The following is a 14,276-nucleotide window of genomic DNA, read 5'->3' on the forward strand; positions in this document are numbered from 1 at the left end:
CCTCAAACCTTTCTACCACGAAGACTTCTCCCTCTTTTTCTTTTTCTCGCATCTGCATGACCCTTAGGGACGGTGTCATTATTTCTGCCGGACTCACTACTTCAGTTCCGTAGACTAAGGAAAAGGGTGAAAAGCCTGTGGCTGACTTTGGTGATTTTTTGTAAGCCCAGAGAGCATCTGGCAGGTGCATTGCCCATCCTCCCACATACTCTTGGCTCATTTTGCTGATGATCTTTATGAGAATTTTGTTCGTTGCCTCTGCCTGCCCATTCCCTTGAGGGTAATAAGGTGATGACCTGTGGTGCTTGACTTGGTAGAACTCTAGCATTCTCCTTACATCACTGTTGACAAATGGTGTGCCGTTGTCACTGATGATCCTGTGGGGCACCCCAAACCTCACAATTATATTTTCTTTGATGAAGTTTGCCACTGCTCCCCCTGTGGCTTTGCGGAGTGGCACTGCTTCTGCCCACTTAGTAAAATATTCTGTAGCTACCAATATCCATATGTATCCATGTGATGGTGGGTTGACTGGCACTACCAAATCTAGCCCCCAAGTGTGGAAGAGCCATGGGGTGACCATGCTGTGCAAGCCTTGTGGATGGGTATGAATCAAGTTGGCTTGTACTTGACAATTGTGACACTTTTTTACAAATTCTGATGCATCTTTCTTCATGGTTGGCCAGTATTAACCCATCTGCAGCAGGCATCTATAAAGTTTTTTGTTCCCCTGATGTTCACCACATTCCCCTGAATGTACTTCATTTATCATTTCTTTAGCCTTTTCAGGGCCCAAGCATCTCAAAGGGTCTCCATCATATCCTTTTTTGAAAAGGACCGTGTTATGCAAGAAGTAACGTATTGCCAACCTCTTAAGCTTATACCTTTCACTGTGCCTTTGTGGCAGGACGCCTTCTGTTAGGTACTGCATGAAAGGGCTTCTCCAATCCTCGCTGATGAACACAGCGTAACTCTCCTCCCTGTCTGCCGCAAGCTGGCAGGTCCCACACTGGATTTGGACTTAATCTGCGTCTTTACCCATGCTTGGCCAATAGAAGCCTGCCCTCTGGAGTCTGTGGTAAAGACTGACTTCCCTGCAGGACCCGCAAGTCTTGTTGTGTATTTCTTTCAATTTTCTCTGGGCTTCCTCCTACCCCACGCATCTGGATAAGACCCCACCTGGCATCCTGCGGTACAACTCTTCTTTTACCAAGGCATAGTCTTTTAATATCTTCAATTCTGCTGCATCGTCTCCCTTCACCAAGGTTTCGTTTATGGGGATTCGCCAATCCCCTTCGCCCTGTTCCTCCCGGAACTTTTCCTTCAACACCTCAATGATGGATTCTTCCCTCTTGCTGACTTCTATATTAGTGTTATTTCCTTTGAAGATTATTTGTGAACCCAGTGCAACTAACATATCCGCAAATCGATTTTCATTTCTCGGAGCATGTTCTATCTCAAAGGTTGAGAATTTCTCTTCCATTCTTTGGGCCATCGCTCTGTACGGGGCTAGGCTGGGCTCCTTTAAGGAAAAACTTCCATTGGCCTGGCAAACGACCAAGTTCGAATCTCCCAGTACTTTCAAATGTTTGACTCCCATTTCGAGTGTCGTGGCAAGCCCAGTTAGATAGGCCTCGTACTCCGCCGTGTTGTTTAAACAGGGGAATTCCAACTTAAATGACAGTGCCACTACCTTGTCTTCTTCATGATACAGAACTACTCCCACCCCTCTGGAATGGGTAGTAAAAGACCCATCAAATTTCATTACCCACTGTTCCCTGACTTCTTCTACCATAGCTACTTCCCCTAGAACTTCATCATCCAGTGGGAATTCTTCCTCTCCTGGAAACTGCGCCAATAAATCTGCTATAGCCTGACTTTTCACTGCCCTAGGTGTCCCCATTCTCAAGTCGTATTGTGATAACTGTAGAAACCACTGGGATATCCTGCCGGAGAGAATCGGCTGTTGTAATAGAGTTTTAATGGCATAGGACTTAGTCATCAGCCACACTTCGTAGGCCAAGAAGTAGTGACGCAACTTCTGTGAAGCGTATACAATGGCTAGGCACGCTCTCTCTGCCCTTGGGTAACGAGTTTCTACATCTTTTAAGGCGCGGCTGATGTAGTATATTGGCTGCTCGATACCACCTCCATCTTCTTGAGCGATTAGTGCACTGATGGCGTATGAGTTGGTGGCCAGATAGAGTAGTAGTGGTCTTTTATGAATAGGGGCCTGCACTGTGGGGAGGTTCATCATTATCTGCTGTAGCCTTTTGAAGGCCGTCTACTGCGCTTCCCCGCATTCAAAACTTTGCCCCTTCTTAAGCAACTTGGTGAAGGCAGAGGTGATTGATGCCAACCTAGGAATGAATCTCCAGATATATGAGACTTTTCCCAAGAAGCTCTTCAATTCTTTTACTGTGGCCGGAGGTCTCATAGTTGCTATGGCTGTGGCTTTGGCTGGATCCACGTTTATACCTCTGCTGTGAACCAGGAAACCCAAAAAATTTTCCAGAGGACACTCCGAATGCACACTTGAGGGGATTCATTCTTAACTTAAAAGCTCTGCATCTTTCAAATACTCTTTTTAACACACAAAAGTGTTCTCCTCTCCTCCTCGACTTAACCACTATGTCATCCACATAGTCTTCTAGCTCCTGGTGCATCATGTCGTGAAATATGGCTGTCATTGCTCGTTGATAAGTTGCACCTGCATTTTTTAACTCGAAGGGCATCACAGTATAGTAGAAATTGCCCATGGGTGTTCTGAAGGCAGTTTTCTCTGCATCCCTTGGCGCCATCTTGATCTGATTATACCCGCCGAAGCCGTCCATGAATGAGAACATGGCGCTTCCTGACGCGGAATCTATTAGTAAATCCATGTTCGGCAATGGGAATTGTTGAGATTTCTGAAATCTACACAGCATCTTATCTGGCCGTTCTTCTTCTTTACTAGTACTATGTTGGATAGCCAGCGAGGATGCTGGATAGGCTTGATGAATCCTGCGGCTAGCAGCCTTTACACTTCTTTGGCTATCTGCCCTTTTATTTCTGTGTGAAATATCCTGGCAGGCTGGACCACCGGCTTGGCCTCTGGGTCCACATTCAATGTATACGCCACAAGCTCGAGATCGAGCCCTAGCATCTCATTGTAATCCCAAGCAAAAACGTCTTTGAATTCTTTCAACAACAGTATAAGTTTTAACTTCTCCTTTTCTGTCAGGCTTGCACTAATTGAGATAGCCTTGGTTCTCGCGAATCAGACCCTAAGTCAACTTCTTCCAACTCTTCCTCTGCCATAACCTGGATATCTTTTTCTGCCGCAACTGCCTCATCCTTTTCTTCTTCTTTTCCCAAACTTCCTTCAGCAGCGCAACACGCCAAACTCTTGTGTTGCCCTTTTTTGGGTGGGACCCACTTGCATCTCACCCGTGGGCCCCACGCACCTTCATAATTTATACACAATCCTGCCATCAAGGCCTCGGACCTTGATGCATTGAGGTATCTCGTCTAGCTCTGCGGCAGGCGCTTCTTTCCTTTTCTTCTTTCGCTCCAGTAGCTCTCTTAAATCAGGTTCCGGGACATCTTGAACATCTTCCCACCTAGGCACGAAGGTGCCTCATGGCTTTGAAACCGAATTTTCTCCAGATGGAGCCCATTGGTCATAAAACATGGTTTCCACCAAGTGGGTTTCTACCTGCTCGAACGGCGAGGGGTTCGCCGCTATGCGTATCATCCTGCCATTCAATCTTCCTTTCACACATTGGTGGTAGGTGGACGGGACTAGTTGGTGTTTGTGTAACCAGGGTCTTCCCAAAAGCACACGGTAAGATACTTCCGTTCTGACCACGTGGAAACGAGCTAAAGAGGCTATAGGGCCTACTTTCAACCATAACTGAATGTGACCTGCGGTGTACTCACCTCTTCCACCGAACCCCGTTACTTCCATCAGGCATCCTTGGATCTTTTTCTCTGAAATTCCTGCAGCTTGCAAGGTGCTCAACGGAATGAGGTTTACGGAAGCACCCGTATCCACTAGGGCCCTCTTGATGGGGATTTGATTTATAGATGATGCTAAATAGAGAGGCCTCCTATGATCTGGGTGCCCCACTTCCATATCCTCACTGCTAAACGTGATTTCTGTTGATTCCTACAGGAGGGCCCTATCTTCTGGCATCTCTGCTGACAGGCATTCCACCCCTGCCTCGGAGGCGATGCTTACCAAAGCCTCCATGGCTATTTTTCTTTCTTTTTCTGTAAGTCCCAATTGGTCAAATAGAGTTTTGAACTTGGCACTCTAATGAAGAGTGGTAATCGCCGCGGCAGGCAGGGCCAAGTTTTCTTCCTCGTCTTCTCCCGGGTTTGCACATATCACCACTGCTGCTGCAGCCTTTCCCTTGTGGTTTGGGAGAGGGTTTCTTTGGACTTCCTGCTGAGTCAGCTCTAATGTGCCTTCTTTAATCCTGCGGTGCACTAGCCTACGAAGTGCCCAGCATTCTGCAGTGGGATGTTGTACATAGTTGTGCAAGCGGCAGAAGCGAGGATCCCTCCTTTCTTCTTCCGTAGACTCTCTAGAAACCTGGTTAGGTTTAAAGATCCCGTCCGCTATCCATTTGTCAAGTAGCACATCCAGCTCCTTGGGAGTACATGGTAAGGGTGGGGGCGTATCATACTCTTTCCCCTATGTTTTCCTTTTCTGGTTTCCAGTGGACACCGCCATAGCCTACGGTCCGTTTCTCTTGTCTGAACTGGGTTTCACAGACTGAGCCATCTTTCTAGCTTTCTGCAATAGCTGTGCGAACTAGGAAATCTCCAGATTCTCTAGGACAGCTCTGAACTCCCGAATCATATTGGTCATGCACATTTCTACCAACGTCCTTTCTTCACAGTGGTCATAGCAATCAAGTGCTATGTCCCTGAATCGTTTGATGTATTCCATCAAATCCTCTCCATTCCTTTGCTTGGTTGCTTGCAAAGTTGCAAGCATTACCGTTTATTCCCCGTGAAAGTATTTAGTGCAAAATACATCCACCATGTCATCCCAGGTTAGGATTGATCCTGGTTTTAAGCCAATGTACCAGGTGTATGCCCGGTCGCACAGTGACTTTGAAAACTCCCGCAGAAATTAGTCTTCGTCTACTGCGTAAGGGCCAAGGGGGTCAATAAATTTGCTCATGTGCTCTACCGCACTTCCCTTCCTGCCATCGTACTGTGCAAAGGCCCTTGCTTCATACTTCTCGGGGTACGGTTTGCTGAGTACTTTTAGAGGATAAGGAGGTCTTCGTGCGTAAAACCTCTCCTTTGGTGTTCTGGCTCTCTCTTGCTCCAAGAGAGCCGCTACCTCAGCCATGGTAATGAAACGCTGTCCTGCGTTCCATGGGACACCTCCTGCCAGTGTCTCTTCCCTGTCTGCCACATGATCCGGGTCATGTTGGCTGCCTTTCTCTTTTGTTTTGTCTACCTTCAGTTGGTGGATCTCTTCCATCATTTGTTGCAGCGAGTGCTGCAATGATTGCAATACTTCGATGAAGGTGCTGACATTGTCCGCGCGGACTCTTGTCTGAGGCTAAGGATCAGCCCCCGTTCTGTTGGCACCTTTTGTTTGGTTAAGTTGCTCTTAGTGAGGCGTTGTTGGCCTGGATTCTACTTGTGAGGGTACGGCACTCATATTCCGTGTTGTCTTGGACTTTGGTGGCATTGTTTGCGAGGGGCTCTGTTTTCTTTTCCTTTGCCCTTGTCTGCTTCCCAACTCCCCAATGGAGTCGCCAATTTCATGTAGGAGCCTTTTTTGTGTTTTGTGTGTTGGGCTGGGCTACCTCCTACGGTGATGGGCCCGAATATTTCTGAGTAAAGGAGTTGGGGCCGGTCCAATTGTAACTCAACTTGGGCCGGTTTATACACAAACTTATACCTTGTCTGCTAGGAGTAAACTTACGGCAAGCAGAACTGTCACAGACGAGTTACTGCAGGCAGATACAATAACAATAATCGAAACAGAGTATTCTGACTATTTAAATAAATAGCTGTGTAATCCCTACTTATAAAGCATAAAGCATAAAGCATGATTACAGTTGTGATAATGTCATTGCACGGAGAAAAGTAAAGGAGAAAGAAAATAAATATAAGCTAATCCAGAATGGGCATAAATCAAGTTTTTTAATTTAGTCTGCTGAAGCAAGGCCAAAAAGGAGAGAACGCATCTTCTCAATGCAAATAATCTCCCAGGAAAGGATCCTGCCGTGGGGATTAATGGCTTTGAGGGAGTCGGATCTGAATGGTTATTGCCCAAAAGAAGGAGTCCTTGTTTACGTTTTAGAAGAGAGGAGGATTTGAAAGGGGAGAGAGGGAAACTGATCTACAGGTGCATGCCCATTGAACTATCTCTCTTTTTTCCTTAGTTTCCTCTCTTTTCTTCTCTGTTTTCTTTCTTATCTTTTTTCTTTTCTTCTTACTCTGTTTTTCTTTCTACTCCGTAAAAATTCTCTGTTTTTCAATCCTCCCTTCAGGGCACAGCAAGGGCCTTTTTATAGTGCTTGCCGTGACCAAGGTTTTACCATTTTGCCCCTTAACCGCCTTTGTCTGGTCTGGGCGTACTTGCCGACCACCAGAGGTGTGTGCCACTCACTCTTGCCAGATAGACGCAGGTTTCATTTCTCCTTCTACCGTAGCACTTCTTTCCTGTCACGGTATAAATGCTTTCTCTCTCTACTCTCAAGGCATGCACCCAACGGTTCCCCCTCAAACTTGCCTCTTTTGGGTGGTCTGTCATCCCAGCAGGACGTACCTCCCAAAAGGGCTTGGGCAGGAGCTGCAAATAGATCTTTTCCCCTCTCCCTACCACCAAACCATACCCCCCTTACCTCTTACCTCTGGCCCATGGCCCCACCAAGTCCTATATTGGCTGGGTACAGGCTGGTGGTGCCTGGGCCTTGCGCGTGCTTTCCTTTTAGATATGTCCAAGAGTCTGCCTACTGCTCATGCATCTGCCATGATCTGGAGGGTCTCCGTCTGTGTTTTCTGACCTTTCATGTGGGCTTTTCCTCGATTTCCTGCTCCATTCAGGAGCTGGGCTTTGTATGATGATGGGCCTTACATTTCTTTGGTCCACTCTTGATTTTCTTTATTTCCTGCAACATTGAACTGTTATTCCTGCTGTAATAACTTAATCCTGCTGTACCTCTTTTTGGGCCAACCGTTTATCCCTTTCCTCAGTGGCCTGTTATGGGCACTGTTTTGCTTTTACTCATGGGCTCCTATGTCCCTTTGGGCATCCACGGCCCACTTGCTTTCTTTGGGCTTCCTCAGCCCGTTTGCTAATTCCACACTCCCATGGGCTTTTTACTAACTTCATTGGGCTTCCTTGGCCCAATAACCTTATTCTTATCTTTGGGATTCATGGGCCTGCCATAAACTCCTTACTCTCTTAGTTTGCATTGCCTTGAGCCTGCGGCGGCCCTTTCTCACTTTTCTACCTCATACACTGCCCATGGGATGCTATTTCTTTCTTTCCTGGCTCCTTTGAGCCCGCTTGCCTCTTCAAGACCCATTTATTTATTTTTTAGGCCAGTGATCCATTATTCTTGCCGCTTGAGCCTAATGGGTTTTTTGCTATCTATTTTGTCAATTCTTTGTAGCCTCACTATTGGGCTTTCTTTCTATCTGGGCCTCTACAAATGGCCCTCAACAACGTGCTCGAGTGTAAAGTGGATTTATGGATATTAATCCTACTGGATATGGTCCCAATACAATATTAACCAGTTTTAAGCATTTCAAAATTAGACTTCTTCTTCTATAAAAAAAATTATAATAGTAAATAAATAAATTATACTTCTTCCGTTTGGTAAGCACTTCAAATTCAAACTTTCAAATTAAATGGAGTGGCTAGTATCACTTTTTTTTGGGAAACTAAGGGTTTAATTTAATATACAACTACAACAATAATTCTATTGTTTAAATAAGAACTAATTAATAAGTAAGCAATCAATTTGAAAGTTTAACAAAAATAATGTTATTTTTCATTTTTTTAACCAAATATAAAATTTAATAATTACAGTAATTATTAATGGGGCATTATGATTATGTTTCTATATCTTTTATAAAAAAAAAAGATTATGTTTCTATATAAAATTGTATATTCTACCTTATTTTAATATATATATATATATATATATTATTTGATAAGATTCTAATGAAATGATTAAATAAATAATAGAGCTAAAACTATAATTATATTGTTTTAATTTAAAAAAAAAATACAAATCAATAACCAGTGTACAGAAAAATCTAACAAAATATCCTTCTTTTATGTTTTATTTTTAGATTAAACATAGAATTTAATAATTATGTTAATTATTAATAGGAATTTATTCTTATTATGTTTCTATAAAGACTAAAGACATATATATATATATATATATATATTAGTATTTAAAGAAAATATGATTTGGTAAAATTTTAATGAAAGATTTAAATATAGAATAGAATTTAAATCAGTTAAAAAAATATAATAGAATAATGGCTTGTAAATAATGAGGCCTTAGAAGCTTATGTAATAAAATGGTATAAGTTTAACTAAAAGTTCCTATTTTTTAAAAAAAAAAAAAAAAAAAAAAAAAAAAAAAAAAAAACCTAAAAGTCAAAAGGTTTTTCGGTTTTATATATATTATAGAATATAATTGATATTAATATTGATATCAATATCAATATAAGCAAGAACCTCATGTGAGAAAGCAAGAGTTTCCACCATGTGGCGTATTGTTTAGAATTCTCTTAATTTTAGCCTTCCACATAACTAAATGATGCATTTATGTCAAAATATTATTAATTAATTTCCATTATAAAAAAATAATTTATTGTCATGTTTTAATGGATAAATGCATTTATAATCATGTATTAATTATCTTGGCAAACTATATATATATATATATATAGGAGAGAGAGAGAGAGAGAAGTTAATGGATGCCCTAAGGGCAGTGGTTTATGAAATAAAATCTAATCTTTCTTCTATGTTTTATATTTTTTCTAAACATAGAATTTAATAATTATGTTAATTATTAATAGGAATTTATTCTTATTATGTTTCTATAAAGACACACACACACACACACATATACATTAGTATTTAAAGAAAATATGATTTGGTAAGATTTTAATGAAAGATTTAAATATAGAATAGAATTCACAATCAGTTAAAAAAACATAATAGAATAATGGCTTGTAAATTATGAGGCCTCAAAAGCTTATGTAATAAAATGGTATGAGTTTAACTAAAATTTCCTATCTTTTGTCCTTCTTTTTTTTTTTTTTTTTTAAGCACTAAAAACTAAAAAATAAAAGTCAAAGGTTTTTTGGTTTTATATATACTAGTCGCTAACCCGTGTTATGCACAGGAACCTACCTATTTGTGAGGTAGACTAAAATAATTTTATAAAAAATTTAAGAAAATACACCATTGCATGATTTGCTCTTGTATGACTTCAATTTGTATTACGATTTGATGAAGAAGTCATTGCTTGAACGTGCAATAGCTAAAAAAAAATTTGTCAAACAATTTCAGATACTGCAAAAAAAAAACTCAAAAATTTAGATATTAAAACTTCTGAAAGACCAAAAAATATTAAAGAATCAGATGATTCATTGCTTAGAAATTGTTGAAACAAAACAAAATATGTATGACTAAATAATAGAGAAATATAAGAGAAAGATGGGTTACATTTAAAAGAATAATTTCAATTATTGCAAGCTTGTAAAAAATGGCTAGAGTTTGGAGGTACATGTACAAATATTACTTTTTTTAAAATACATGAAAAACCATACTATATATATATATACCAGTCGCTAACCCGTGCGATGCACAGAAATGTTTTTAGTAACTATAAGATTTTAGCAAATCAAATGCCTTAAAATTTGAAAATCTTAAAGAACTTACATTAGCACTCATCAATTTGTTTACAAACCCAATGCTAAATAGATCTACCAATTGCATTCTCATATCCTCTATCATTTGCAAGGTGAAAGGACTCTTTTGATTACGGTTTGCATCCTTCTATCCTTCAAAAGCTTTAAAAAGTACCATGTGGTCACTGCATAAGAATGTGTATAAGCTTCTACAAAATTTTGTCATTATAATCAACATCCTAAAGCTAATATCCAATCCAAAAATGTGTAACCAATGTTACATATTAGATAGTCTTAGGCACTTTTTGCACATAGATTCTTTAAATTATATATCAAATTAGAAGAAAGAAATTACATGTAAATATATATATATATATATATATATTGTAGCAATCATCATTGTGGGAGCAAGATTTCTAAATATGTATATATATATATATATATATATATAATTTGCTCATGCGAGTTCTAGCTTTAAAACATTGAAGTTAAGTCTATAAAAATCAAACTCCAGAAGATACAACAATGCAATTGTTTATAGGTAAAGCACACATATAATCAACATGATCATTAAAACAGAGTAAAATTCAACCAACCTTCATGACTCTTTTACAATTTTATTTGGATTGTGTGTCTCAACAACATACCAATGCAATTATTAATTACTTAAAATTCAAAAAAAAAAATTTATTTATACATGATAAGTTACAATTCAAATTGAGTTTCATGAGTTCTTTAAATGTAAACAGAACACTACAATATTTAGAAATTAGATGTACATAGACAAATAGTTAACCCTATACTAAAAAAAAATCAGAAATTTAGTACAAAGGCAAACGAATACCATACCTTTAACCTTGATTCGAATGGAGGAAAAGACTGAAGAGAAAGGCAATAAAAAAGCAAAAATAAATCAGGAATATTAAATCTAAATAAAAGTGAATGGAAGAGCAAAAATTAAGAATGAAACCTACTTTAAAACAACAAACGAATGTACAAAGAATTAAATCTGTTGCTGTTTGGTATTCATTGAAATCTGTTGTTTTAAATCTATTGCAGAGAAGGAACAACACAAATGTACAAAGAATTATAAACTGAACAACCGTGAATTGGTTTGGTGCACAGAAAATATATATAATATTAAAAAAAATAAATAAACATTATCGCAAAAACTATTCATAAGATAATGGTTATAGTGTCCTAATTAAATTTGTTTATAGTTACAGATTTCTAAACAAATTTGACAAATTTGATTAAAAAAGATATGAACTTGTACAGAAGAGGTAGAAGGTTTGAAAAAAAAAAAAACAAGGGACTGAAGAAGGCTGACGTTTTAGGTGCCCAAATAATTATTCAATCAAACAAATGATTAAGCTAAGTTAAATCAGATGTGCTAAAAAACCTAGATAGCAAAATAAAGCAAAACTTGAAGGTAAAGCAAAACCTATAGGATTGTTGTCAGATTTTGAAGGTTGGGAGGCTCTTCAATACATCTCCACTTTCTTACAAAACCTGTAGAATTTGAATTTCTATGAGTGTTTCCCTGACTTCAACAAAAAAGAATAGAGAGAAAAAGGGGTTAGGAATTGAAATCCCTAAATTGACAAAAAAAACCAAATTAAAGACGAAACCCTTAAATTGACAAAAAAAAAAAAAAAACTAATTAAAGACAATAGGAAAAGAGTTTATTCATAGATTAATTGAGAGATACCGAGAGAGAATGCTCTGATATGGAGGCTAGGTCGGAGATTGAAAATGTTGGCTCCCATGGTCGTGCCCTTGCAAACTTTCTGTGAAATAGCTTGGATCTGCGTTTGAGAGAGTGTATAGGTTCTACGTTTGGTGAGTAATGTCGAAAGGAGGGGTGCTGGGTTTAGTTTTGTTGAGAGGAGAGGTTCTGCCTTGCGTGTTTTGGTTTCAGAGGGTTTTGGTTTCAGAATTATATCGGGAAAAAGTATTTGGTTTGTGAAAGGAGAGTATATATATTTAATAAAAAAGAAATAAATCAGATTTAAAAATTAAAAATTTCTGACTTTTTTTTTTTTGTTTTAGTTTTATTTATTTTGTTTTATTATTATTTTTTTAATATTGTGCTGACGTGAAAAATTGTGGGAGTTTCAAAAGTTTCGGTTACCGTTTGGGTTTCCCAAAAGGTGCTTTTAATGACCGCTATTTACGAGACTACTTTAATTCGGCGGTTTGTTTTGATGGGGTGGAGAAACGGAACCGGCATGTTTGTGTTGGCAGATTCCTTTGGAGATCTGAACCTATTAAATGTCTCCCGCTCCACCCTCTGTATAAGAAGGAAAGGAGGAGGTTATTATTTTTGTAAAGAATTCCTTCTCATCCTTCTGAGATTTGAAATACTTGGCCTCCCCTAGGGTTCATTTTGCCCACTGGTTCACAAACTAAATCGTGATACACTTTATCATAACAACGAGTGATGCAGGAGCCAAACCCCTCCCATAAATGCCATGTTCCAATAAAACTCATTATGGCTCGATCGGGACAGGGATGGCGAAGACTCAAAATCAACCTCACCCTTCTTTCGGTCAAAATCCGAAGCAGGAACTTGTCACGTCAAACTTTCGGCGTGACTGAGTCGAGAACACCTATCATCAGTACCAACCGTTCTCCTATGAGCATACCTAGTATGGCTCTAGTGTGTTGGGAGTCAAGATCGGGGCAGGGACTAAATGTCTCTACTTCTTTCTCTCTTCCTTCGCTGGTGCTATCCTCCGTCTCCCTTTCTTAGTCTTCCCAGCACCAGTTCTATCCTGGTGCTTTCACTTCTCCCTCTTTTGCTCCTTTTTCTTTCTTTTCATCTCTTCTCTCTTCTTCTCCTCCTTCTTTACTCATGTCCTCCATCTTTTTCATTGATTTCTTCCTTACTATTTCCTTCTCTTTCATTTTTTTTTTTCAAAGAAGGTTCTTATCGTAATATGAGCAGTATTGAGGCAGAGATTGAAGAGATTTCGAAGACGAGTTTAAAAGACGCCTGCCAGTTTACTTATCTGTACTACGGATGTAATTGTTGCTTAGGCAGTTCTCATTTTGTATAGGCTCGTTTGAGCCCTCCTTTGTACGTTGTAATAATTTTTCGTATTAATAAAAATTGTTGTTATTTTATTTCGCATGTTTTGTCTCTATGCCTTTTCTTTTCTTCTTTTTTTTTTTTTAAATTCACAAACGCTGCTCGGCACAATAATATAGCATCTAAATCAATGACGAATAAGACCAAAATGCTTGATAATAAAAAGATGTCGCCATAACTTTTTAAAAAAAAACGCTTGGCACAATAAGGCCGACCAGTGAAAAGTAATACTTACCCCATGCTAGCCGAGGAGTAAAACGAAGGTTTGATGCCGTGTGAGGAATAACCATTTGAAGATATCTCACCCACCAAATGAACAGCCTTCTTATACGACTAAATGCTAGGGCGTTTCACCACCTTCCTCACAACTTTATTGGTCTTAACCTTTTTATGGTGTTTAAGCCGTGGATGAAGTGACCTGACATTTTTATCAAGTAACCCATCTTACAAAATTCAAATCTTTCCTTATCCAAGTATTTGGTTTCCCCATTGGCCTGGGTCCAAGGACCATACAAGGCCTTGGTTCTGTCCAAAACTTGTGATTTTTTCGTTTTCGTACTTGGTTTCCCCATAGGCTTGAGTCCAAGGACCATGCAAGGCCTTGGTTCTGTCCAAAACTTGTGATTTTTTCATTTTTGTACTTGGTTTCCCCATAAGCTTAAGTCCGAGGACCATACAAGGCCTTGGTTCTGTCCAAAAATTGTGATTTTTTCGTTTTTGTACTTGGTTTCCCCATAGGCTTGAGTCCGAGGACCATACAAGGCCTTGGTTCTGTCCTTGGGCCCATATGCTGAACGGGCCTGGGCCGCGAATTTACTGGGCCCACAAATTAAGAGGTATTTCCATAGTCTTTGATCACGCGGTACTTTTTGGCGTCCCAGTGTTCGAGGTGCGCCTTCTCGAGACTCCTTTAACCTCAGGGCCACAGACGACGTTGAAAATCGAGCCAGAGACGTTTTATCTGTAGCGTTCCTTGGGACGCTGCGTGAATTAAATGCCACCGGTTTACTTCTGGGTATAAATGGGATAAAGGGTCACTTCACTTGGAACTCTCATGTTCCCTTCAGAACCATATTTCTTCCATATCCGCGATCTCTCTTTCTGGTGCCATTGCCTCAAAGCAAGATGTTTGAGGCGTGCCTTAATCAAATCAAGGTTGCTTTGCTCCAATTCCGGTATGTGCACCTTTGTCTATAGATGTCCCTGCATGGTCAGTTCAGGTTTTTTCTTCTCCTGCAAGAAAAAAAAGGGTTTTTTTGAGATATTTCATTTAATTTGAGGAAAA

At 39.5% G+C, this 14,276-nt stretch overlaps 1 protein-coding gene across 1 annotated transcript; it reads right to left on the reverse strand.

The window, feature by feature from the left end:
* Positions 1-1,150: 1,150 nt before the first annotated feature.
* On the reverse strand, positions 1,151-2,254 carry LOC115955184. Its single transcript, XM_031073242.1, has one exon. It carries the CDS (start codon positions 2,252-2,254, stop codon positions 1,151-1,153), a length of 1,104 nt encoding a protein of 367 aa, XP_030929102.1.
* Between the last annotated feature and the right edge of the window lie 12,022 nt (positions 2,255-14,276).

The sequence above is a fragment of the Quercus lobata genome, chromosome 1 (genome assembly GCF_001633185.2).
Source record: "Quercus lobata isolate SW786 chromosome 1, ValleyOak3.0 Primary Assembly, whole genome shotgun sequence".
NCBI lineage: Eukaryota > Viridiplantae > Streptophyta > Magnoliopsida > Fagales > Fagaceae > Quercus > Quercus lobata.